This window comes from Aristolochia californica, unplaced genomic scaffold (assembly GCF_029961685.1).
Source record: "Aristolochia californica isolate CCGP_79_NKW_82.1479 unplaced genomic scaffold, dmAriCali1.0.hap1 SCAF_16, whole genome shotgun sequence".
NCBI classification, from domain to species: Eukaryota; Viridiplantae; Streptophyta; class Magnoliopsida; order Piperales; family Aristolochiaceae; genus Aristolochia; species Aristolochia californica.
In genome coordinates, this window is record NW_027181837.1 from 2,914,734 (window position 1) to 2,942,256 (window position 27,523).

The 27,523-nt window shown below is 37.3% G+C and overlaps 2 protein-coding genes across 3 annotated transcripts in view; one reads left to right on the top strand and one right to left on the bottom strand.

Annotated features, from left to right (window-relative positions):
* Window positions 1-899: 899 nt before the first annotated feature.
* On the top strand, window positions 900-8,679 carry LOC137953439 (sm-like protein LSM4). Its single transcript, XM_068800858.1, has 8 exons — window positions 900-1,212; window positions 2,247-2,286; window positions 2,811-2,852; window positions 2,931-3,029; window positions 3,107-3,184; window positions 7,011-7,050; window positions 7,158-7,325; window positions 8,281-8,679. Exons 2-8 carry the CDS (start codon window positions 2,284-2,286, stop codon window positions 8,301-8,303), a joined length of 453 nt encoding a protein of 150 aa, XP_068656959.1. The 5' UTR covers window positions 900-1,212; window positions 2,247-2,283; the 3' UTR covers window positions 8,304-8,679.
* Window positions 8,680-9,175: 496 nt separating this feature from the next.
* LOC137952933 (suppressor of RPS4-RLD 1) overlaps window positions 9,176-27,523 on the bottom strand; it is a 36,137-nt gene continuing 17,789 nt past the window's right edge. The window contains exons 12-23 of one of the 2 annotated variants that reach the window (XM_068800055.1): window positions 19,535-19,643; window positions 19,366-19,446; window positions 16,837-16,920; window positions 14,931-15,137; window positions 11,747-12,060; window positions 10,763-10,849; window positions 10,484-10,583; window positions 10,288-10,379; window positions 10,065-10,103; window positions 9,893-9,983; window positions 9,694-9,791; window positions 9,176-9,538 (exon numbers count right to left, since the gene is read on the bottom strand). In XM_068800055.1, the coding sequence (XP_068656156.1) occupies window positions 9,253-9,538; window positions 9,694-9,791; window positions 9,893-9,983; window positions 10,065-10,103; window positions 10,288-10,379; window positions 10,484-10,583; window positions 10,763-10,849; window positions 11,747-12,060; window positions 14,931-15,137; window positions 16,837-16,920; window positions 19,366-19,446; window positions 19,535-19,643 (1,588 nt within the window). In that variant the 3' untranslated portion in view covers window positions 9,176-9,252. Of the gene's footprint in view, window positions 9,539-9,693; window positions 9,792-9,892; window positions 9,984-10,064; window positions 10,104-10,287; window positions 10,380-10,483; window positions 10,584-10,762; window positions 10,850-11,746; window positions 12,061-14,930; window positions 15,138-16,836; window positions 16,924-19,365; window positions 19,447-19,534; window positions 19,644-27,523 lie in introns of both variants that reach the window. The other variant, XM_068800053.1, reaches the window with a different exon arrangement.

Consider the following 27,523-nt stretch of genomic DNA (forward strand, 5'->3'; position numbering starts at 1 on the left):
TATCTCAATTATTATTTGTCGTGAAAAATATCTATTTTATGAGGTATTTATAGAAAAACTAGGGCCGCAAGTAGATCTCCATCAAACATGATCCAATCCATAAGTTAACGAGTTGACCTAGATTGTGGATTTTTTTTTATTCGTGTATCACAAAGAAAACTCATCTCATCTACTTGATAGGACCTCCACTCACCCTTGCAAACACATTTTATTTGTCATGAGAGAACTTTGGAAAGTATACTTATCGTGGCAACTAGAGTTGGTCGAGTCAACTCAAGTTATCATGCTTCAAACTTCTAGTAAAATCCTTGATTTCTCCCCATATAACAACCACACTAACTCTTATTTTAAAATTTAATTAATAATTTAATTTTTTTTGAAGATGGTGCAAATCATTAGTTTGAAGTTTCATTCTACCTCTCACAACCACTTATTTGGCAAATCTTTACTATTTTTTATGTCGATCTCTCATTGTAAAAAGTTCATATTGATGAGATAATTGTTGCATCAAAAAGTAAATTAGGAACTATAAGACATCAAGTTCGAGTTCAACGTCAAACCTGAAATTGAACTCAAGCTCGAGCAGGTTCGAGTTCAATATACATTTAAAACTACAAAAATAAAAGAATGACAAAATTAAATAGAGAGAATTTGATGATAAGTTCAATACTATTAAATTGCACGCTATTGTAGAAGAGTCTAAGACTTTGCAACAAAGCATTCTAATAGACATAGTCAGCTTAATAGACCTACCAGAAAGAACAAACTTTTCCATAAATAGTGTTTATTTCATTGATAAGTAGCAATATCTGATGTTGAGGGATCTGAAAGGGTTGAACAACGATCATCTTTGATATTTGATGTAAAAAAGAGCAATCATCAACCAACTAAAAAGGGAATTGACGAGTTTTTTTCTAGTCGAGCTTGAGCAACTTGCTCAGTGCCACCCCTCCAAAATTTGCGTATCGCGATACGGCAGACGGACGATACCAAGATAAAGAGCGAATTTTTGTCGGATCGCATCGGGACAGTTACGACTGTATCGCTGGCTCTGTGCCTGAATTTATTAGCAGTGACTATTCTCTTGAGAGCCCTAGAGTAAGGCTGTTTTTCTCAAGGTCTCCGTTACTGTTTGGATTTTTGGACTTCCAAGCAGCTATAGGAAGTCGAAATCGGCTGGTCTAGGGACAGGAAGAGATCCGCCTATATCTGGTTTGTGCTATGATCATGGTCCTCTCTTTACAATATTTTACCCTTATATTTTCTCTCCTTTTTATATAACAACGTGTAATGTAATCACTGTTTTATCGTCTTTCTATTTGAGAGATTTCTGCCCTTTTTAATTGCGATCTCTTAAGGTTTTTTTGTCATGTGTATGGGTTTCTACTGGATTTCTTTCTTCCCGTTCTCAGGTTTTTGGGTATTGTCCTGATTATTTCTCTTCAGCTTTATGGTTGGAAGGGTTTTTAGTCTGTCACCCAAAATTTTGCCTCGGGATCTTTTGGTGTATGTTTTGAATGCTTTTGGGGTATTCGGCACTACTACTTTTGATTTTGGTGAAATGTGTATTTGGAACACTTAAGGTTAGGGTTTCCTATTGAGACTTTCATATGATGTTAATATATTTATGGTTGTGGTGCTTGTGCGATTCGACTGGTCGGAGTTGTTAGATTCGGCATTTGGTTTTCTGGTGCTCGATTTGGAACTTGACATATTTTTTGTTGTTGACTTTGTATAACACCTATTTAACGGTGCCTTTTATTTCAAATAGGAATCATTACTGTTGGATAGACTTCGACGAGGTAGTGCAACATGGACATTATTGTGCTCCATTGTATGCTTATGGGTTCTTTTTTTACCCCTATCACTCCTATCAATATGTTCCTGCTTCTTGCACTGTAGACTTCTCCTTAGCTTAGATACTTTCTCCTCCTCTTGCCGTATGCAAGTCATCAGTGCAATTATTTGCTGTAAAAGAATAAATAGCATCAATACATTTACTATCTCTCTATTTCTTTTTTTCCCCCCCTGAAACTGTCCTCATGATCCTTGTGATGATTCTCATAAGTTAAGTCGTTTAATTGTGTTCATGATGGATTTCCAGTGTCTAAAATGTAAGTTACGCCAATTCCCAGCTAGGCAGAAATGGAAAAAAAATGCTATGTTTTCTGTTAGCTTCATTACTTGGACCTTTAGGGCTGTCAAGCTGTTTTTTAGATTAAAAGTTTGTGTTTTTGTGGTTTCAGGTAGCTACTGCTTAGATTTCTCCTCAGCTCTGATAAAATGGTATGTTGCTCTTTGACTTAATCTGAATAATCTGGTTGAAATGCTTGTTCTTTGATTTATTACTTTTCCTACACTCTTTCCATTATCTATTTGAATCCTCCCCTTTCATTCTGCTTTATCATTGCTGGTTTCATCCCCAGGCTGGCTTGTTCGACATTATCTTCTCACCATTTCCATCTGTGTTAGTTTCGGCTTTTCCATGTTTTTTGTCTGTCCTCTACTTCTTGACAGAATCATTTGAACTGTTCACTATATGGGCATGTTCTATTAATCATGTCAATGGACTGCCAGAAATAGAGGAATACTGAAGATGACATGGGTGAAAATAATGTGAGAAGGCTAGCAAATAGTAAAACACAATTGAGGATGAAGATTCATGTATTCGTCTCCAACATGGTTGGGCAATGTTCTCGAGATGATGATATTGTTTATAAGTCGTCCATTTCAATTTGTTGGACTGGCTTTCATTTCTTGGTGATTGTAATTGTATTCATTCTTACCATTTGTGCTCTTGCATTTACCAGCTTCCACTGTCTCTGCTGAAGACAGCTCAAGGTCATCCTATGGTGAGAATTTTACTTGTATGATGATCTTACACCATTTCTTTCATTTTCTACAATTAATCTTTGGAATATGTATTTCAGTTGGTGGAGCTGAAGAATGGAGAAACTTACAATGGGCACTTAGTGAATTGTGACACCTGGATGAACATTCATCTCCGAGAAGTCATTTGCACTTCCAAAGTAAATACTTATAATGCTTGTATACAAATGTGGATACTTTCCTTGAAACTAATAATGAACATGGGGATTTTCTGTAGGATGGAGACAGGTTTTGGCGGATGCCTGAGTGTTATATTCGTGGAAATACAATTAAGTATCTTCGAGTCCCTGATGAGGTATGCTTGAAAATCTCCATATGTATTAGAACCGTTTTCTGCATGCCTTATTTCTAGAGAAACTTCTACTTTTTCTTTTCTTAAAGCTCCTCTTTATTAGTTGTAAACCTGTAGATTGTTTTTCTTGCTTGAGGTATTTGAGCTAATTTTGACTGTTAATTGTGCCTGAACTAGATTGTTTGCATATGCCATTCCAATAAGGGTACAAATGGGCTCCCTTATCAATCAAAATATTGGGAGGGGAAGGTTTACAAAAAGGTTGTGGTATGTGGAAGATGAAAAAAGAGTTGACAATCAACTCGTTTCCTGGCTAATGAATCAGCAATATGTATAGTGGATCTAGGGCAATGAGACAAGAGATTTCGAGGCCATGAACGAGTTGTGCCACAGCCACCATTAGGTCTCTCTAATGACTCAGCAATACAATTAGCAGAGCTAGGGGAGTGAGACCAAGTAATTTTAGTGCTATGTAATTTCTTGAATTTCCTCAAAGATGTGCCAGAATCACCTTGAGGGTTCAGTATTTTGCTTGCACCAGCTGGTAACTACTTTGGAATGACTGTGAACTTCAAGCATGGCTGAGCATCACTCTTTAGGCATGGAGTATGTGTGAGTCAGTTGGTTAGCCATTCTTGTTATCGTAATTTATGATGTAAGACTGGATGTAAATTTTCACATCTCTTGAGATGCAGATTGACTGGTAGAACTTTACATCTGATTAGTTTAATAGTAGTTTGAAAGAATTATTGAGGCCCTATTGGTGAGGTAGCTCAGATCATGCAATTTTATTTTTTATTTTTTCAAATGCTTTATGGATACATGCATGTTCTTACTGGTTAACTTGTAAAACCTAGCATGATTGTAGTTCAACATTTTGGTGATGAATAGGCTAAAGCTTACTGCTTCTGAAGGCACTGAATAAAATATTACCAGACAATATGCAGTGAAATATACCATAAAATGTATTTGTCTCATATCATGCACTTCAAGTAATTGTTTGTTCAGTTCATTCTTTACCTTTTCGATTTTGTGAACTTCCTAGTCAGACACATCCATGATTTCATGACCTGTAGTGGAACCAAATCTGCATTCTGAAAATCTGATCCAGCTTGGCCGAAACCCCAAGACAGACTTGGACCCAAATTGAGTCAGAAGGAACAGACCAATGCTGACTTTGATGTCTACGGTTCAAGTTTTAATTCAAGTCTGCCTGAGTCTGGTTGAGTCATTGGATTCTGACCATGTATATTGCAAGTTATGCTCGAGACTTGTTCCTGCCCCCAAATTGCCCTCTTCGAAAACTAAGTTGACTCGCCTGGTGTGCAAGTCAACTGAGCAGCTCGACAAAAAAAAAAATTATTATTATTACTATACTTATTCCTGGTTTCCATTCTTCTGGGTTATTGAGATTTTGCTAATGTGTAACTAAAACAGAAGAAGTATATCTAGGTCAGTCAGATATGTTCATGGTATACAATACCTTCAAATCTTGTGAACTTAGGTATTTTGTTTTTGTTATTGCATGCTTTAAGCTTTTTACAAACACATTTTAGTATGTTAGCTTAGTGACTTCACAAAATTTTCCATTGCCCTGTCTATTGCAAATTAGTTTGTCTGGATATCAGCTTTGGAAATGAAGGGATGATGCAAATTAGCCAAATCAGAGATGCAAGTGCTCCTTGAGGCTTCTTCTATATTAGCTCAAACAATGGCAATGTTTTCATTGAGTATATCTGGTGCTCTTTGTAGAACACTGGGTTTGGCTTGTTATGAGAAGCCTTGAGTTGAAGTGCTTATCTTGTTGATGATATCATTGAGATAGGTTGCATGCTGACCCTCATTTTTTTATTTTTTATTTTTATTTTTTTGGAGAGTCCTTACTGTCCCTCATTTTTTCTTGAATTTTTTGGTGAAACACTTGAAGTGACATCATTTTGGTGTTAAAGTGGATGCTTACTTGGCAAAAATGGACTATATTTCCGGATGTGGATTTGGCTGCATGGGAGGGTTTCTAGTGTCAGGTCCTGAGTCCAAGTCCTCACTAGGAGAAAGGGGTGTAGGGTGTATAATCAGCAATAAAAAAAAAGGTTTCCAAATGAAAAGCCGACCTGTGGATGGCCTGCTACGGAAGCATCCTACCATCTGAACGACTTTGATAAGGTGCAGAACTGAATGGCCACAGGCACAATCCTTGGCTAACAGTTCAAGTCCACCTAGTTCATACCTCTGGTTTTGTAGAAACTTTTACTTGGGGATTGTTTTCATTGTTCAATTGTGTTTGTGTGGCACATATTACAACTAGATTTTGTTAGTTGAATGAAAACTAATATCCAGGTGGGTTTCTATTCAACTTCCAGTGACCAATAGTACTCTGTCGGAATTGTGATAGCAGTTGCAACTTCGTCTAGGGGTATTTAGGTTGAGCCTGTGACTTGGTCGCTAGTGCTGTAAACATTATATAAATGGAACAGAATAAGCTATTCCATATATCATACTATTTATCGGATGATAGAACAGCTTTGGGTAAGTAAAAATGTAATAATGACAATGACAACTTATAAATTTATAAAACCATACAAATTATAAAAAATCATATTATCACATACACAAAATCTGAAGAACAATGCTATTCTAATGTACAATAATATTCTTAAAAGAATATTACAAAATCCTTTAAAAAAAGACACTTGAATCATATTTTATCTCAAACATACATTTACTCAAATAAAAATTTACTGAATTATTCTTATAAATAATTAGATAAATGTTTAATCAGATATGGAATAGTTCTTATCTATTTTTTTCCATCTAATAAATGGTAAGTTAATAATCAGATAAAATTATCTAAATACCCAACTGGGTAAGAATTTTTGTTCTGTTTTCATTCCATTTAATAAATTGGTGAACAGAAAATCAGGTAAAACAGTAAGATTGACACCTATTCGTGGCTAGTTGACGAGTGCATGTCTAAAAGTTGATAAGTTAATTCTTGGAATGATCAATGATTATTATTGTACAACTTTCTACCTATCACCTTTCTAGCTCATTATAGATCAATGATTAGAGCTGCCTGCTCTCGTAGAAATAGTGAGATCTGTATGAGTTTCCGTCATTTGGTGGTGGGAGGCTTTTAAAAATTTTATATACAAAGAACACCTGTATTTTGCTGCTGCTGAGTGGGAAAAAATCCCACATTAAAAAATGAGAAGAAAAGTTAATGGGTTTTGAGGTTGAGTAGTAGGACTCCTATGTCGCTAGTCATTTTGGGATGGAATCAATTTCAACCAAAAAAACTCAACATGGTATCGGAGTAGGTTGTGTGTGGGGGTTAAGGCCTAGTTTGTGGGGGGGTTCCCTAACAATGAGGGATTGGAGGGAGGCCCGAGCTTTAGCAAGTCTTTTGGCATATGAGTTAGCCGATCTAATTACATGATTCCAATAGTAAGATATTACAGAATAAGCCAGTGGTGCCAAGAGGGAGATGTTATCAAGGACCTCAATGATGCCGAGATCTCAGATGAGAAGGATGCCCCCCCCCGACAAGCCGATAACATCCACTTTTAACCAACCAAAATTGTGAGAGGGGCATGGGTCTTTAACTGTGGCTTCAGAAAGGGAAGAGACTTTGATCTCTTGAAGAATAGCAATATTAGCTTTGGCAGATGAGAAAAGACTTCGAATGGTAGCTCGACGCAGGGAAGAGCTTGACCCAGTAAAATTTGTTTTGTTTGTTTCTTTTAATATGGTTCAGTTAATATTGTCTGCCTTGCAATTTAAACCATTGTTGCTTTGGTTGACATTTGACATGGGCAGATTTGCTTTGCAGGTGATTGATAAAGTACAGGAAGAAACTAAAAGCCGCTCAGGTACTCAAACACAGTCTTGTTTACTTTTTTCTATGGAAACTTCTGAGTGCCTTAAATGATCATTTCCTCCTCATGTGAAATCTTTTAACATCTATGCTTCTGTTCAGATAGGAAGCCACCTGGTGTAGGGCGTGGAAGGGGAAGAGGTAGAGAAGATGGAACAAGTGGCAGACCTTCTAAAGGAGGTATTGGGCGTGGTCAGGATGATGGTATGAAAGGAATGGGTGGTGGCCGAGGTCGAGGAGGTTCTGGCAGTAGAGGTGCTGGTAATAGAGGTATGAATACTGTTATCTATTTTCCTACTTGAATATTGGTATTTTTATTGTGGAAATGGCATAAGATGCATATATTAGGAAGAAAAAAAAAGGAACAAGAGCCCCTAGCTTTAAGGGCTATTAGTGAGACTGAACATTACTGTTGATATGAATTTATTTTTTCCGTAGTCTTTACCTGAAAAATGTCTGCTGCTTTTATGTGCTTCCAAAATTCATGATTTGTTATGTGGTCCTGCTTACTTGTTTTATGCAAAATCTTAGTGTTCTTTATTTGAATGAAATTTATTTGAATCTAGAAAAATGCATTGCATATTTATGGCAGACATTTTGATTGAACCTATAAATGGTAATTTCTAGTTTCGATCTGTTAAGTGTTTCAGTCATCTCAAATTCAATTTTGTATTTAAAGTCAAGGCTTCAGTAATAGGGAAGATTTGTATGCATCTTTTATCAAGTGTAATTAGAATGGCATTTTCTAGTCTTTTTATATTTATGTAGCGTTATTATTTCTAATTAAAAATTAAATCGATATAAATTGAATTTTAGTTGGAAATCTATAGCGTTTGATTTCCAGATTTTTCACCAGTAATGGGACAGTATCGTATTATATAAATCCATACTTGAAGCTAGCAAATTATATGCCCATTCCCAATTCAGCTACCCATAGATATTTTATGGTATAATATTGCATAAAAAAAGATACTTTGGTATTCCTATAAAAATACAGTTTTAGTAGCCCTTTGTTAATCTTCTTTGATACAATTCATTCTCAAAGACTCTTGTGAACATTTCAAATATCTGCAACCTGGACAGTGGAGAATTTTTTACTGAGCTTGATGGTCCCATTCACCAATAGATTAGGAGCTTCTGGTTCATCAAGGCACATGGACGCTAAACTGGAGTGTCTAACTCTGTGGCTTATTTGTTTTTCTGTTCTTTCTGACGACTATAACAGGTGGTGGGCGTGGTCGTGGCTGACACAGTGTAGAGCTGGAGTGTGTGACAAGTAAGAGAGACGAAGTGTGCCACTTTTTACGGCAATTCCCTCACCAGAGACGATGGTGTAAAATCTAGGGAAGTATTATTTGTGGGTGTTGGGTTCTTTTGTTTTAGTAGTGATGGGAAGAGCCTGGTTTTATATTGGCTGGTGTCTTTTGTAGAAAATGAAAGGGGAATCAAGTGTTGGTGCTATAGTATTGTCCAATTTCAGTTTTTTGTCCAACGAGAGCAATATGATTGTGCTCTAAACTTGTTTACATGAATGGCTATCAAGGAAATTTAAACTTGGTTCCAAGTATTGATATTGAATTTTCAAAATATATAGCAAATACTTTTTAGTGATGGAAGAACTAAGGGAAAAGCAAGTATTGCTTTATTTTTAGTGAAAAGAAGGATTTCTCTGATTCAATGCAAATGATTCGTTTCATTTTTTCCTTTATTAGCAGTTCGAAGCAATTCTGGAAGAAGCTAAGACTCGTTGGTCAGTGAAAGTCTGATATGGTTACTGTGCTTGATCCGGTTAAATTAACCAAACCAACATAGCAAGCAAATTCATTAACAAGATCCTTTTTCTCAGTTAGTGGAATTGGCCAGCTCAGTTGATTTTATCAGAAAAAGGGTAGAATGGTTGTTCAATAAATATTATAATTGAAGAATGCAGTTATAAGTGGGGCTTGGTCATTGTAAAGAAGGCCTATCCATCTCCTAATTGAATTTCAGGCAAGACCACAATTTTGTTTAGAACAGCAAATCCATTTCTATCCAATTGATCGTGTTCAGACAACCTTCTTACTAAAACGAACAAAGTCATCATTCCAATTAGAAATGAAGAATACTATTTATGATCAGAATTTGTGAGTTAACATATATAACAAAAGGTTCTTAATAATACAGGACATAATATTGTAAGGTTAGCAAGTTGGTAAAATCAGTCATTGTAAGTGCTTAAAGCTGCAACAACGGATCCTACTGTGTTGAACGTTGAAGCTACATCAGGATAACTTCTCCATGATTTATTCAATTTGACAGATGGGTATAGCCAAGTTTTCACAGATTGCAAGAAGTCAGGATTTGGAGACAGAATGGCTTCCCAGTCTACCTGAACACCCGTAGGGATGCTCCCTGTCACCTCCATATTGGCTGCAAGAAATAATCCAAGCAAGACTACGTATCCCACTACTGCAGACCCTCGAGATAGGGGCATGAAGTTGTACCTGAAAATAGTGAAGGTTCACAGGATCAAATACCTGAATCAGAGCATTAACTTTCTTGACTCAGTAAAGCTACAAGACAAAACTCATGCTTTCAGCTGAAATGAGCTGAGCTCGTAATGCTGAAGACTACTGTAGACAAAAAGGTATGTTTATACCAGTAATAAGTCATTCTAAGAATTGCATCCCGCACATTCTCAAGTGCTGTCATATCAGTTGACCCATAGGCATCACCACTGTAGCTTTTACATATCGCCTGCAAGCAAACTACAGAAGTTAACACTGGCAGTAGGGTCATAAGATTCCTTGAGAAACCAAACAGCACATCCCCAGATGTTGAGTTCTAGTGAAGCAAACCTCCCAGCTTAGTGCCATTTCAGTGTCATAATCATCCCATCTAGCAGGTGTGCAAGGTGTTCTGATTGCAAAATCATATCCTCTTTCACCCCTGTTCATAAAATTTGTTTTGAGAATGTAAAATTACAAACAATACTGGAAGAACTAGCATAGGTTAGATTTGTAGAGATACATTTTCTGCAGTGTGATCCTTGTCCCTTCCAAAATCCTCCTGAAATGTAAAATGAACCTCCTTAGTAAATATTTAATTAATAATTTCTTTTGTAACATTATCAAGGGAGGAGATTCAAGAAACAAATGATAGACCAAACCTCTGTAAGGCTCTGAAGAAATAGATGAGGGGATAATAGTAGAATGTCACTTTCACAAACAATAGAGATAGCCGAGATACTTACTCCTCAAATGCTGTACTGTAGCAAGAGGTAGATACCCAGAAGTCCTCACCCACTATTGTGTACAGATCAGAGCAGGATCCTGCATTCTTTATCTGTAGGTTGCATACATTTATGTGAGAAATTTCTTGGGTGTCCAACATACATGTCTAGTTATAGACAAGCAATAACAAGGAGTGTCTAAGCTAGCAAACTCCACCTTGTGTATTTTCCCATCTCTGGATAGATCAATTGCTTCATCTGAAGCGCTATTGACAAACCTTTTCTCTCCTATAATAGTCTTAGCAAGATCAAGTGTCCTGCACATGAGGTGTTATACATGGGAGAATGCTTTCAGTAATTAAGGGATGAAATTGGAACACACTATTGTTGTGCGAGTCAGAAACAGTATTAAACTTTTCATGATTAAATAGGAACTTAATTCATATTGGCCCCACAAAATATATATATATATATATATATAGATAAAAGGATGTACCTGTGGTAATTTTCAAAATAGCGAACAACTTTGGCTTGTCCAAGAATCATTGACGTATGAGATCCAAATCCAGAATTAAACTCTTCACTGAAATGAAGACATATAATCAGAAGAAATACCCACAAGTGTTGCCAGTATCACCCACAAGCGTCATGTATTGGGCAAAGACAACTATTCTATCACATTTTATTATTTTTTATTATTTGGTATTTTTGAGACAAGACCCAATAGAGCAAAAATATGTGAAGCATATTGGAGTACTGTTTCAGATTTTAAGGGTCCTGATACAGTACCTGATACCAATACAAGCACCCCTGAGCCAGAAGATGAAGCAGATAGGCTGAAGGACAGATAAATAATGTGAACCTATTGTTACTCATTTCAGAGATTTTTCCCTTTTTCTCTAAGGAAATGCAGTACGATCTAAGAGAACAATAGAGAATGAGTCATGTACGTACGATCTAATGATAACAATAGAGAGGCCATCCATGACAAAGTATTTTCTGCTTGTAGGGGAGGGGAAAGTAGATTTTCTCCCAGAGTCCAGGATAAGCTAAAAACAAAGCAATAAATAAATAGATAGATATAAAGAACATAACAATATAAGAGAACACCTTTTTTTTAACAGCAATTTGAGAAGAAAACAATCTTGAATCTTTGTTACTCACAACAATTTGCTTTCTCATGTAACATGAGCTAGGAGTAGCAGCTCATTGCCTCAAAGTAAAAATAACGAGATTAAATATTAGATAAAAAGAGAATGTCTTGCATGCAAACTCCTGAAAGCTGTAGAAAAAGTTTATCTCCCAACTTCAGCCGACATCGTTAGATAACAAAAATTTATTTAAAGGATTTCTGAACTGAAGTAGGAGAAAGTACAAAAACACAGAAACAGAAAAAGACAGTTATGGCAAAGACAGCTTGAGATGAGACAATAGAAACACAGGAGGAAAAATTGTAGTATTTTCACTGGAAATCAATTACCTTAGCTTGTTGACCCAAACAACAGCATCGCAAGGTTCAGATATCTGTCTCCACTTCACAGCTATAGAGTAAATATCTCTCCAAGACATTGTAAAATGATTGGATGTGAATCTATCTTCACCAAAACCATGAGAAGTTGATGTTTCCAATGAGCTGCTTGTACTACAACAAGCACCACCCCTATTCTGAACTGGCAAATTGAAATTTTCATTTCTCCTCGTTTTTTTGCCATTTTTTGTCACATTTTTACTTGCACGCCAGGCCTTTGAGACCTTCTGGGCAATCTCAATTGCAGCTAAACCTGCCATACGATACTGGAAGATCCTTTTTGTTAATAAGAAATTCATTTAGTGATAGAACAAGTTTAAATGACTGACTATAGTATCAATAGGGCACTGAATGAAATAAGTTCATACAGAAAGAATTATCTACTTTTGTGGCAATAAGGAGCCTCCCTGGTGGCATAAAAATATTTTCATTGAAATTAACTTGCTTATAATGTTGTTTTCCCATTGGAATCATTTTTACTGATCTCCAAACGATATTGCAGACTCCAATCTCTTGTCACTGAGGACCCCCTAATTGATGCTTTCTATTTGCATTGTTGTTACTTGGCCTCTTTAGCCTTAATAAGTCAATCACCAGTCCAAAGAAAAGGAATAAACCTGCTGTTGGACTAAGCACCCAACCTATTCAGGCAATTGCTGCTTGCTCATTCTCTTTTAAGAGACTAATACTTTGGATGCTTCACAGGCCAATAGCTATAAGGAACATGATAGCCAGCAATGTTTCTGGAAGTGCTTCTGCGCTTGGGGGCGTCCTTGATACTATGACAAGGAGCCCTCGGGAGCCTTCAATGTCCAAAGTATTTTTTTTGAAAAATATGAATTCATTAAGCCCAACGGCAAGTATTACAAAACAGGGGGATCCCTAAAAATGAGGGTTGAAGGAAATTCCCTTCTCTAGCTAGAGAGTCAGCCAAACTATTGGCTACTCTAGAAACATGATTCCAGCTATAAAGAAAAGAATTTACAAGATCCATAATTAAAAAATAACATGACCAGTGACGCCAAGGAGACTATTTCACTCCAGAACACCAATCAATTACACATTTTGAATCACCCTCAATGAGGAGAGGACCTTGAAACTTGTTTTTATAAATTTGAAGACCATCATGTAAGGCTTAAAGCTCAGCTGTTACAGAATCAGAAACACTAAGGGGTCCAGCATATGTCGCCAAAATTGCACCTGAAGAATTTCTAGAAACACCACCAAATCCAGTAGGTTCTGGATTACCATGCACTACAAAGTCTGGATCTCATATTCTCCAACTATCACATGAATTCCCTTACTTCTCAATTTTCTTGATACTTAAGGTTCTAACTTAAGTCTTGTTGCCAAAGGGTATACACAAACATATGGGGTGGATGTTTTTTATACTTTTTCTCCAGTTGCTCGCTTGTCCTCTGTTCGTATACTTATTTCTATTGCTGTCCATCATAATTGGTCTCTGTTCCAGCTAGATATTAAAAACGCCTTCTTACATGGTGACCTTAAGGAAGAAATCCATATAGAGCAACCTCCAGGGTATATTGCTCAAGGGAAAACTCATAAGGTATGTCGACTAAAGAAGGCTCTTTATGGCTTAAAACAGAGTCTGCCAGCTTGGTTTGAAAATTTTAGTCAAGTGGTTCTATCCATGGGATTTCGTAGAAGTTATAGTAATCACTCATTATTTATTCTGAAATGACCGTGGAATTATTATCTTACTGGTATGTGTAGATGATATCATCCTATCTGGGAGTGACAAATCCGATATTGAAACAGTTAAATCCCATTGGGCAAACCACTTTCAGACTAAAGATCTGGGCCAGTTGAAATATTTTCTAGGTATTGAGGTAGCAGAAGCAAAGAAGGAATAGCATTGACTCAGAGGAAATAGGTTACTGATATGCTTCAAGAATATGGTCATCTGGGGGTTAAACCTACAGATACACCTATGGAGGAAGGACGTGATCTTCATGATGATCAAAGTTTAAAACTGAAAGATAAAACAATGTATCGAATACGCAAACTCATCTATGCTACAGTTACTAGACCAGATATTTCATTTGCAGTGAGTGTAATAAGCCAGTTCATGGAGCATCCATGTAAGATTCACCTAGAGGTTGCACAAAGAATCTTGAGATATCTAAAGGGAGCACAAGGAAAAGGTCTTCTTTCCAAACCTAATAATCACTTGAGGATTGAGGCTTGCTCTGATGTTGACTATACAAAGTCCAAGATTGACAGAAAATCAACCACTTGATGTCGTGTATTTTTGGAAGGAAATTTAGTAAGCTGAAAAAGTAAAAAGCAGAATGTTGTTGCTTGGACCAGTGCAAAAGCTGAATATAAAGCAATGGCCCACACTGTTAGTGAGCTAATGTGGATAAAATTTGTTGTCTAGGAATTTGGTCTTGATCAGAAGGATCCAATGACTATGTATTGTGATAACCAACCCACAATCTTCATTGCAAACAATTCAGTCTTTCATGAAAGAACAAAACATATAGAGGCAGATTGTCACTTCATCCGAGATGCAGTAATGAGGAAAGAGGCAACTACTCCATATGTTCGGTCTAGTGATCAACTCGACGATATCCTAACTAAAGCACAGGGAATAAGTGAATACCTAAACTTACGCGGCAAGCTGGGATTGTTTGACATATACTCTCCAGCTGGAGGGAGAGTGTTGAAAAGCAAGAACAGATGCATTTTGGATATTTTACCTTGTTATTTTTTATTTTTTTTATGTAATCTTGATCTACATGTCAAAGTATGTCTATAGACCAAATTTCATGTAAAGGGGACACATAGGATAGGAGATATAAAGAATTAGGGTTTTTCACTAAATGCAGGGGCAATGTTGTAAATTGTACTCAACCCACTCAACCCTAAACTATAAATAGAAGCTGGGGGGGCCCATCTTAGTTTCTTTGTCAATTTACTCTTCTCCACTTTCTCTCCCTCTCATTCTCTCTTCAACCTTCTTTCTTCTTACTTTTTACAATATATATATATATTGAATACAAATATTTGGAGGTTTAAGATGCCAAATTCAAGAAATTATTTATTTATTTTATAGATAAAAATAAAATCACGCATGAAAAAATGTTTCTGAATATTAAGACAAATTAAATACCTGGCGCTTATTGGGTAAGAAACCTGGAGAGCCATACTGGATCTTCTTCCCAATGTCATCTGCAGCCTCTAAAAGAATACTCTTGTGCTTGGTGACAGCCAAATCCTGCTTCCTAAGCTTACCTTTTCTATGAGATTCTCGTAAAGGAGGTTGCCTGAAAACCTTTTCGCAGACATTCTTTGGGTGCAATCTTTTGCACCAGTACTCCTGAAGCAAATGTTAGCAGAAATATAAGATTATAGAGAAAAATCGAAAGTTAATTAAAAAAGGAGAAAATTCAAATTTCTGTCAGCATTTTGTGAAACTCAAGCATCCTGATTTTTATTTATTTTTTAACTTATGTGTTGATTGTAATCATAAATTACACTCCATACTTCAGTGAGACTTGAAGTTCAGAACTCAATCTAGAAATCCCCGATGTGACCAATAAACAGAATTCACCAATAAATGAACACAGGCATGCATGAGAGTATTTAGTGATGTCATGTAAGTGCCAATACACATGGAGACAGAACATACATTTAATATGCACATGACACTACTCAGTGAAAGTAAATGCTAAAAATAGTAATAAAGAAAGAAAGAAACACACTCATTTGCTAATCACATAAACTATTTCGCACTTTCATTGGCTAATCACACGCCTACACTAAAACGTAGAATCTTTTTTCTCTGAATTCTTGTGTTTGTGATGTAAGTTACAGTCTACATAACCTTCTGAATGAGAAGGATCCTATTTCCTTGTTAGTTAGCTTGGTAGCCAAGCAGACAGCCCAAGGATTTATCGCAAAATTTTAAATTCTCAATTGTGAAATCTAGCAGAGCATTAAATTTGGAATATTATGAAAGGCAAAATGGACGGTCAAGCTGCTCTAGTAATCAATTTACACAAAATTAATCATAAGCATCATGATCCTTTAATCAAATTGTCATTGGTTCCTTGGGATCCCCCTTCCTCGACTGGGGAAAGTTCTTCTTTCAGCTTGTCTAGGCCACATCCTTTTGGGGCTCTGGAGGGAAAGGACAATCACTGTTTCAATTTCAGATTTACCAGCATCAATGAAGTTGCTATTAGCATTATTGGCCAGATCTCCACATGGATCCACAAAAAAAGGAGTTCATTCATCTTGGCAATGTCCCTCTTCGCAACAATTGGCGTTGAATTGCTCAGATGTCCGCTCCATTCGTCAGTCCCCCCCGCGCATGATTAGAGACCTCCACCTCTCCACGCTCATTTGCTAGAAGTTTCTAAGCAACCTCGAACCAGACGGCTATGAAGGAGCCATTTTTTATGGTACCGCTACCGCCCTCCTCTACTATTTTGGACCTTTAGGGACCTTGGACTCAACTTCTGTGGAGCTCATGGCCCTTCTCCAGGGTCATGTTTTATTTCAAGATCATATCTCGAGTCCCCCCATTGTGGAAGGTGACTCCAAAGTGGAGATCTCGTAGTGCTCCCCCCCTTTTTTAGCCCCCTTAGCACAACTGGAACAACTTTTACAATGTCAAGGACATCCCTTTTCTTTCTTGTGTATGGACTCATGTTTTGAGATCAACTAATTCTTTGACCGACTCCCTTGCTAGAAATGGTGTCTCCCTCCAATCTCTTATTGTAATGGGACCCTATTGCTGATTTTTTAGTTTGCTCTCTTGTACTTAATAAACCTCATTAGTTTCACAAAAAAAAAAAAAAAATCATAAACCTTGCATTTTTTTCTCCTGTGCTAGAGAAGCTATAGATTGTTTTTGCTTTTTATATATGGAAGACCTGGCCAATTTTTATCTAAGTTTCTGGAAAAAAAACAAAGATGCATGTTAGACAATGTCTCTATACTTTCACTTTACAGAATTCAACAAGCTTGTAATTAAATAAATGAAAAAGATAAGTGAGGGATCAAAAAGTTACTTTAAACAGGGGATCAAGATCAGCGTCTATATCAAACCAGCAGAATTCTCTATTGATCTTGGAAGCAGTGTACAGTGCAATTTCCTTCTGCAGAAAAACGTCAATGTCAATGAAACCAGGCTATAGTAAGAAAGATAAAATTAGATTGAAGAACAATATGTCATTGATGTAGAGCTAAAAGCATAACTAGGAGAAAACAAGCACACACAAAAAGGGAAAAAACAACAGCTACAACTAGTACATCACGGTACATTTATTAAACAGCAATATGGAAAATGTAACAAAAACTTGAAGAAATTGGGCTGTGTCCGTCCAAGATGACAAGCCAATGTTATGGGTCCTTTTCCAAACTTATAGGTGAAGATCTTCCAGATCACAACAGATGTGAGACTGTTACCCACTAATAATTGCTCAACCAGCCTGAGACTGAGAAAACAAATTCGGTTCCCAGAAGTATGGAACATTTTTGCAAAAGCACACCCTTTTACTTCCAATCTTGGATAGAAAAACTGACCTAAGACATGGATGATACATAGATGATTCACAAAGGAAAAACATAATATGCTTAGACTTATATCCATACCATGTTTTAAAGTTGGATCCAAGTCCATCCCAAAATGACAAGCCAGAGCTATGAGATTTTCTCCGATATTACTCCAAGATTTTCCAAACTTTGACCTCTGGGATTATTCATTTTTTTCCAGAGAAGGTATGTTTACAGTCTCCATGGGGAAATGAGTATGTTAGGATATAAGCCTATGGACAGTTAACTATGACTTAGCATGATATTGCATTTGCAGTTGAAATGGGAAATCAGCTTAAGGAGAATCAAAGACAAGTTCATTTTGAGGATGAATATCATATGAAGATTGCTTCTAAAAAAGGCAAAGCTTACAACTTTTATGGACATTGAGAGACTGGATTATTTTAGGTCTTGAGTGGCTAGGAAACCTATATTAAAGTTTTGCATAATTGTAAGAGGCAGCTTAGTTACATGGAAGATAAAAAGCAAATTGGTGATGAGGTCCATACGACTGGGAGCAGAGGTCCACATGCAGAACATGGTCATATTTGCAGTAGCTTGTTTGGCATTCTTGGCGACAACAGACGCCAGTTTGGATCATTACGAGCCTTGCAGCTTGCTGGAACTGCTTCTTATGATTGCAATGACAATTAATGATATTATGGGACAGCACCAGTGCAACTTGAGAGCAGAGCAAGTGGTGGTAGCTGTGTTCTTTGACTGGCAAGTCTTTGTAAAGCTGAGACAGGGCCACATCATTACTGGTTGTAAAGAAAACCCACCAGTTCTCTGTCTGACACCAAACTTGACAAGATCAAAGACTCAAGGTTGTTGTTGGTGCTGAGACAGACTCACCTCTCATTGCCCTGGTTGTGCTGAACTCCTATTCAAGATGTGGACATGTTTGATTCTTTCTCCTAAAATTGTCCCATTCCATCTTGAAATGAGAAAAGGTCCCACTTTTTCAGGAGAAATCAACTTTCTATGTTTTGCTTTAGAACACTTAGTTTTTGTTCGGGCTTTTAGATTCTGAATGGTTCAAACTATGATTGGAAAAATTTTCCTCATGCTTTGGGATATGATTGCATCAATCCTTAGTTCAAGTTCCTCTTGTTGGTCTTCTTATTGCGTTATAGTGGGACGTTTATTGTAGTCATTAAGTGGTTTTTAATGCTACTACTGGATCTATTTTAGCTCTTAACTGGCCCAAGTTGGGTTACTTTCCTTCACAGGCAATAAGTGGTTGAAATTGTTCTCACACGGTTTGATTTAAGTCTTTTTACTCAGTGAATATTTATTTTTTTCAAAATCATAGGTTGTATTGGCTTTGAAATATTCTTATTTGTCACCAGTAAATTGAGCCCTTTAGTCATGGTGTGAGAGTTCTCTTCATTTCTTTTTTCTCTCTTTGTTGTGTCAAATTGGATGTCTTGATGTAGTGTGCTATTCAAGGGGAGATGAAGAAGTCAAATGCTAAGAGGATTTGAAGTTTTTCTATTCTGTTCAAGTTGGGGCCCAATGGCATGTACTCCCCAGCTTGAGGGGGAGATATAGTATAATTGTGTTGGTTCTAAAGAAAGTTAGTCCAAAAAGTACCGTACAAGTGCAAATTCAAGAGTTGAAGCCACAAAGTGTAGATAAAGTTGAAGCCATATAGCAACGACAACCACACACTTAGCTGCGAATTCTTAAGACCAGTTGCGTGTATTTTGCTAATCATGCTTAGATGTTGAACAATGAGATTTTTTTTTAAATAATGAGAAACATATTAAGAGAAGAAAAGAACAGTAGAATATTTACAAGAAATGTGATGTATTTTGTGACAGGTAGAAGCCATACGCTCCTACTTGAGGGTGGTTGTTAGAAGTTGAAATTTGAGTTTATTTAGTTTTATGATTTATTTTTATTTTTTTTTACATGATAGTTTTATGAATTTTATAAGAAAGTAGTTTCTTTTGGAACCTTAATTTAAAAAAAAATCTAAAATATCAAGGTCAGCTAGAAACCTGATAAAAAGCCAAGCACTGAAGCACAAACTTTTCTATGGTATCTAGCTCCAAATCCAAAACAGCATCATAGTCTTTTATCTGTAAACACAAAAGCACAGTTACATATTAAAAGTTTGATAGGATTAAAAAACATCACCATTAAGTAAAGTAATAAATTATTCAGTACCGCATCGCCGTACTCTCCAATTGCATGGTAGCAAGAACCACGTAAGTAAAGACATTCAAGATTTGAGCTCTCAATACTTAGCCCCATAGACAAATACTTTATGGCAGTCCTGCAACATGTGGCAATAGTCATACAATTATTGGTCTAGAAATTAGCTTCAGCATTTTCTTGAAAAAAATATATATAGACTTCCACAATAAAGAGTAGATCAGAAGATATTTGATGTTTCCTGAAGTTAAGTATTCAATTAGCCTAGCACATTTTCCTTCTCAATTGAGAAAAGGCAAAAGCTGCAAACATCCCATCATGAATTGAAAAGGGAGGAATGATTCATTGAAACTAGTAGTAGGAAAATAGGAATAACCATTAGCCATAGACCCACAAAAGCAGAATATTTTCGGAAATAACTACAAGCAGAATACTTGCAAAAATAAATTCTGAGTCATTTAAAAAATGACCCACAAAATCACATCCAAAGGATTTCATTTATCCTTCCCTATACCAACAATGACCATTCCCTAAAGATACAAGTATATTCTACCAAAAAACTTCAACAAATTTTGGAAAGGGTAAATGATTTTGTTATTGGTCAGGGATATTTTTACTATAGGTGATTATGTTCTGAAGGTCTGATTAAATAGAGGTAGACTAGACATGTGCAATTTGTACGTTTTCCTATTACTGTTTGATGGCTGTAATTGAGTTATTTAGAATAGAGGCATTATGATCTTTTTACATTGTAATCACTTAAGTCATCAATAGAATGAATTAGGGATCAACCTGATCTACTACTACAGAATTTCTGTTCAACGTAAGTTGAGCCTCTTTCTTCTCCTCTCTTCCTTCTTTTCTCCTACTTTCTTCTTCCAAATTTTATTTTTTTCATTATTTTACATGTATCAGAGCATTTGATCTGATTTTTGTGGGTTTTTAAACAAGAATCATCTTCTCCTTAAGTCAACAAGCGTTCCAGGAAGGGGGATTTCACAAAGTTGTAGCTGATTGAGGGTACCTCTTTTACTTGGTCCCATGTTCTTAGATCAGCCAATTCGATTGTTGATTTATGTGCCAAATTGGGTCCCTCTCTACAATCTCTTGTTGTTAGGGGAGGCCTCCCTTGATGTACTCTTTTTCTTTCCTTCGTAATAAAATCATCATCATTTAAAAAAAAAAAAAAAGGTACTGGTCAAACCTTTTTTCTTTAAGGTTAATGGATAGTGCTATCATCTGAACAACTTTATGTGGTATTTGTGCTCCTAAAGAGTTGTTAGGGTTATTTTTACCCTATTCTTGCCATTGCACATAACCCAAGTGGTAAATTGTGTTGATTGCAATTCGGGTGCCCTAGTTATTCAGTAGTGTGTGGGACCCACCTTACCTGTTCAGGTTGAAACTGTGAAATTTTCAATTCTGAAGTTTGGATTGTATTCCAGCATGCAGTGTGGAGTTAATTGTTGGAATTTTGATTAATGGTCGACTCTGGTGAAATAGTTACTCCAAGAATCTCAGGAAATTCTGATTCCAAGGAATCGCATACCATGGTCACTTCTACTAAACTCAATGGACACAATTATATTAATTGGTCCAGGTTTTTTCAAATGTTTCTCAAGGCGAAAAGGAAGCTAAAGTTTCTAAGTGAGGTACACCCCTAATGATGATTGGGAAGTTGAAAATATTCAAGTTATGACTTAGCTAGTCAAAAGCATGGAGGAAAGTCCAAGTGATCAAAGTTATGAGCTGTAACACATCCAAAGAGCTCTAGGATACTATGAAGGTCATCCCAAGAAACTAATTTGTCAATAATATACCAGTTGTATGCAAAATTCTTTACTATGTCCAGCGGTGATAGAACAGTAACCCAATACTTTACAAAGATGAGAGGCATTCTGCAAGAGATTAGTACATTCCGTCCTCTTATTACTGATGCAACTGAGCTTTGAAGAGATACAAATCAGATTCAAGTTACTTGGTTCCTAGATGGTCTGGGACCAGAATATGATGCTATACAAGCACAACTACTGACCAATGTTGGTGATCATACACTGGAGAGAGTGTATAGAAGAATTCTTTGAGTTGAAGGGGCAGTGAAAAGTGGTAAAGTTACTGCTGGTTCTGAAGCGGCTCTTAATATCTCTTCTTCTATTTCTAAATCTGAATCTACTAGAGGTAGATGAAGAGGACTTGGAGGTAGAGGACAAGCCAGTGATAATGGAGGAGGAGGTTGAGGTCGTTCAAATGGAAAGTGTATGCAATGTGATAGATCTAATTATTTCTCAGAAAAATGTTGGGATAAATTTGGAAAGCCACCCAGGCAAATTCTAGTACTGCAAAAAGTGGAGAGGTGGTTAATACTGAGATTAGGTCCTCTAAGAGCACCAAAGAATACTACAACAGATATTACAGCAATTGGGTCAAGTAGCACTGACCACTACTCCAGCTTCGCAAGCACCTTTGAATCCTCCAATAGCCAATACCACATTGGCAAGCTCAGGTATGTTTGCACTTCATGTTTCTTCTCCATCTTATTGGGCGATAGACCTTGGGGCCTCCGACCACATGTTAAGTATGTCTTCCATTTTCTCAAATATGTCACCACTTCATCTCATAAATTAGTTACATTGGCTGATGGTTCTACTTCATCTGTTTGTGGTGAAGGATATGTACATTACCTTAAATTTTGTGTTGTATGTTGCCAAATTTCCTGTCAACTCAGTGTTGGTCAGTAAAATAACTCGATCACTTAAATGTTCAATCACATTTTTTCCATCTCATTGTGTGTTTCAGGACTTGTAAAACAAGGAGGCAAATTGGTTTGAGGCATGAAAGAGATGGGTTGTACTATCTTGATGTTGTTCCAGAAAAGAAGACATTTGTGTTAAAGGCTGCACCCTCACCTTACTTATGGCATTTGTGCTTTGGACATCCATCACTAATCAAACTCCATCAGTTTCTTCTTACTGTTGCTGTTGAGACTTCATTTGATTTTCAGTCATGTCAATTAGGGAAGCACCATCGCAGTTCGTTTCCTCTAAGTAGTTGATAGAGTTAGTGTCCTTTTTTGGTACATTCAAATGTATGGGACCCATGTCGGGTTTCTGGTTCTTTTGATTTCCAGTATTTCTTGACTTTTATAGATGATTATTGTTGGGCGACTTGGGTTAAAAGATAAAACAAAAGTATTTGATGTATTTCTCAAATTTTATACTAAAATAAAAACAATTTTTCTTTCAGTTAGATAAATGGCCTTCTGAAGTTCACCCACTTTACCAATCTCTCCCTGAGCAACATACCCTGGAGGTTGCCACCATCTACCTCTCAGCCTGCAAAGCCTATCCTCAGTGATCTTTTTTTTTTCAACAAACAGCAAAATACAAGGCAAGCTATAGGAGCACTCCCTTAACAACAGGAGATTGAAGAGAGGCTCCTTGCTTGGCAAGAGAGTCGGTGAAGGCATTTGTTGATCTCGGGATATGAGACCAATCACAAAGAAAAGAGGATACAATGTCAACAATTTCGTAGAAGATGGCTCAATGATGCCATGGGGGATCAACAAGGGAGTAGCACCACCCGATCACCACTTTAGAGTTGCCTTCAACAACTAGAAGACTGCTCAGATGGTCATGGAAGATGATGATCCCTGGGAGGAGAGCAAACAGTTCAGCAGAGGTAGCATCAAAGACCCCCATTGGGCCGGAGTAGGTAATGAGCAAAGTGCCAAGAGAGTGTCAAATGACTCCTCCATAACCAGCAATGCTCTAGTTGTCACGTGCACAATTATCAAATAGGAAGTTGAGAGTGCTCACTATAGGCGGCTTCCAAGCTTGACGATGGGGCAGCGAGTAAAGGCAGACATTTAGGCCATTGCTCGCCAATTGATGTGAAACGAAGAGTCTCTCAAACTAGGGAACTCCTTTCGATGGCCAACAATGCTGCTGGAGACGTCATCGGTACTTGCAAATTTGCAATTGAAGTGCACGATGTTCCTCTCCTTCAAAAGGCCCCATGGGATGTGCACTAGGCAAGTCAAGAGCATGATTTTTCCTATGTTCGGGATGTAAGTGATGAGAATCATCTGACTTGTTCCAAGGAGATCCTTAGGAAGGCAAAATTGGAGTCTGATGATTGAGTAGGTGGATCCATACCTTCCAATCATAGGGGTAATGGAGGAGCAAGTGGGGAACCGTCTCCTCAACATCGTTGCAGAGAGGGCATAGCATGCAAGGAGTTTGATTTCCCCGCTTTCTTAGATTGTCAACCGTTAGAATCTTATTTAGAAGAGTATAGCAGAAGAAGAATCTGACCTTTGTGGGAGTAGAGAGACACCAAACAGTAGCAGCTCCACAGGATTCAAAGGTGCCGGTCCATCATTGATGAGAGAGTAGGATGAGGAAACCGAAAAGTGACCTCTATCAGCATGGTCCAATTTTTTTTGCCATGGACGTGCTCATGGATTTTGATGGACTGAAGATCACAATGAGGTTGGAAACCAGTTGGGTTTCAGTGTCATTCAACTCACGCCAGAAGTGGAAGTTCTAGCTGGCATTGGGGCCCCAAGCTTCAGCAACGGTGACGGACTATCTTCTACTGATTCTTATCAAGGTGTCATAGCTATCACAAAGAGGACCATTGTCGTTTCACCAATCTTTCCAGAATCGAATCTTAGTTCCATCACCAATATAGAATTGAATTCCTTGGTCAAAGGTTGGGGGAAGGGGGGAAGGGGGGAAGAGGCTTTGATGTTGTCCACCAGCAATCTACCACGGTTCATGTCTTTAGAAAGCTGGATCCCCAGCCCACCAAGAAATTTAGGCTAGCAGACCTCATTCCAAGTGACCAGATGATACTTAAAGTCTCCACTCGAACCTCTCCAATGGAATCGTCTCCTTAGTGATTCAATTTGGTGGCAAATAGCAGTTGGGTAGGGCATAAAGGATAAGTAGTAGTTAAGGATTCCAGCAATACACGTTGAGGAGGCTGACCAGGCCAGCCTTCGAGAGAAGATGCCCACTCCATGTGGCTAGGTGTCTCTCAAGCTTTTCAGTCATTGGAGACCAAAGGTGCTTGTGTGGTCTGCTATCAAAGAGGCGGAGACCCAAGTATGTGGTGGGCAGAGAAGTAAGTGTACACCCCAAGTAAGAAACCATAGTGCAGAGTAGAGCAGAGTTCTTCATCATCAATGTGGTAACCCATTAAGAGTTTTCTTGTGCCAATTGATCTTTTGACCAGATTTGAGCTTGAATAACCTGAGGAGAGCTTTGATTTTCTTGATCTATTCGAAGGTGCCTTCTCCAAAGAAGAGTGTGTCATCTGCAAACTGGAAAAGAGGGATGCCAAATTCTGGTTGAGATGCGATAGACTTGAGCCATCCAACTTCCTTTGCCAAATAATTAGAGATGATAGATATTTAGCAATGATGTTGAAGAGTAAAGGTGATAGGGGGTCTCCCTGCAGGATTCCACAAGAGCTTCTGAAGTAATTGGACATTGTACCATTAAGGAGTAAGGAGTAGGAAGCAGAAGATACGCAGCTCCAACTCCAAAATCTCCATCGGTCTCCAAAGCCCATTCTCTCAAGTAGGTCATCAAGTAGTTTCCAATTGACACGGGCAAAAGCTTTCTCGAGGTCAAGTTTGAGCACAAATCTCAGTTTCATTGATCTCTTAAAGTGATCGAGGAGTTCGTGGGCAGCCATGGTGGAGTCTAGGATAGTCCACCCTTTTATTTTTTTTATTTTTTTAAATAGTGCTGAGTTATATTAACATGCTCAAAAGAGCAAGATTACAAGGCAGAAATATAGAATACGATTGCTGGGAGTAGTCCACCCTTTAATAAAGACACTCTGACCATTGTAGATCACCATGGCTAGGGAAGCTTTAAGCCTATGAGCAAGCAATTGGGAATAACTTTGTAGGGACTGGATATAAAGCCTATAGGCCGAAAGTCACGAGGATGTTCCACCAACTCTTTCTTGGGACCAGGGGAACTTAGCATTCTCCCTTGTAGCTCAACTTAGCATTGTTCGAATTTTAGTGTGTGCCGCTATCAATCAGGGTTGGTCTCTATACTGGCTGGACATTAAAAAAAAACTTGTTATATGGAAACTTGCTAGAGGAGGTGTATATAGAGCAACCTCTAAGGTATGTTACTCGGGGGGAGACCGGTAAAGTGTGCAAACTTCCAAAGGCCATTTATGGGTTGAAACAAAGCCCATGAACATGGTTTGAGACATTCAGTAAGGCGGTGATGTTGTTTGGGTTCATTAGAAGTCATGGTGATCATTCTCTATTTATCTTGCATAGGCAGACTGGACTTGTAGTCATAGTGGTGTATGTTGATGATATTGTGCTTACTGGAGACGATGAAGGTACCAAGAATGTGAAAAATCATCTCAAGCAGCATTTTAAAACTATGGACCTTGGTGCACTAAAATATTTTTGGAAATCGAAGTGGCGAGAAGTAAAGGGTATAATGTTATCTCAGAGGAAATATGTGATAGATATGTTGAATGCACATGGATTATTAGGTGTCAAATCTATTAACATTCCTATGGAAATGAACTCTTGTTTGCATGTTGAAAATAATCCAACACCTAATGATAAAACTATGTATCAGAGACTAGTTGGACAATTAATTTATGCATTGTTACAAAACCTGATATATCATTTGCAGTTGGAGTTGTAAGTCAATTTATGGATACTCCCAGAAAAGTGCATCTTGAGGCAACCCAAAAAATTTTGAAGTATTTAAAAGGGGCTCCTAAAAAGGGGATATATTATGAACCACATGGACACTTAAATATTGTAGATTTTTTACATGCTGATTATGCAGGATCAAAGTTAGACAGGAAATCTACTACAAGTTATTGTGTATTTGGGGGAGGTAATCTTATCAACTGGAAAAGTAGTTGCACGATCAAGTGCTGAAGTTGAATATCAAGCAATGGCAAGATACTATAAGTGAGCTGATGTGGGTAAAATTTGTGCTGCAAGAATTTGGTTTAGCAAAGAGTGGTCCCATGGAACTAAAGCTTGACAACCAAGCAGTAATATTTTTTTTTGAAATATAGTGTTTCATGAGCGGACTAAACATATTGAGGTGGATTGTCATTTTATTCGTGATGTAGTGCTAAGCGTTAAGCTGAGTACTCCATATGTAAGAACTATTGGTCAAGTTAGAGATCTATTTATCAAAGCCCTTGGAAAACGTTCATTCACTGATTTTTGTTCCAAACTAGGATTAGTGGATATATATGCTCCAACTTGAGGGAGAGTGTTAAATATGGTATTTAGGTAATTTTATGATAGGTGATTGAGCTCTAAAAATCTAATTAGACATGTTCACCAATGTAAGTTTTATGTTTTCTTATTACTGTTTGATGGCTGTAATTGAGTTATTCAAAATTGGGGCATTATGATCCTTTTACATTGTAATCACTTACGTTATCAATAAAAGAAGTTAGGGATCAACCTGACCACTACTACAAAATTTCTGTTCCACGAGAATTGCTCCTCTCTCTTCTCCTATCTTCCTTTTTTTTCCTACTTTCTTCTTCCAAAAGTCCTTCCTTTTCATTATTTTATATATTTCATTACTGTAATACGCAATACAGTTTTTTTTATGTATTTCATTACCGTAATAGGCAACGCAGTACATCAGGAAGGGTGCCGGATGCCCTCAAACCCCAGAGGCAAAGATGCCCTTTCAACAATGCAAAAAACTCTGACATTGAAACTAACATGCACAAAAGAGTATATGGGGGTTGAAAGTGCATTGGAATAACCGCTTCTTTCAATATGATAGATTCCCTGACACTATCTCATAAGTACTATAATTATTTCATAAGTACCATAAATCGTAGACATTATGATTGAGAATGCCCACAACTCCCCTGTATTTTTTTGACTCCTTAACTTAGTTCTCATTATTTCCTTCTAGCATATTGCGTTGTTCTTTTCTAAAACAATAAAAATAAGATTTTATGAAGAAAACA

Coding starts and splice junctions, on each gene's coding strand:
- LOC137953439 (XM_068800858.1), top strand. Junction 7,051..7,157: donor AGAAACTAAAAGCCGCTCAG/GTACTCAAACAC, acceptor GCTTCTGTTCAG/ATAGGAAGCCACCTGGTGTA. Junction 7,326..8,280: donor TAGAGGTGCTGGTAATAGAG/GTATGAATACTG, acceptor CGACTATAACAG/GTGGTGGGCGTGGTCGTGGC.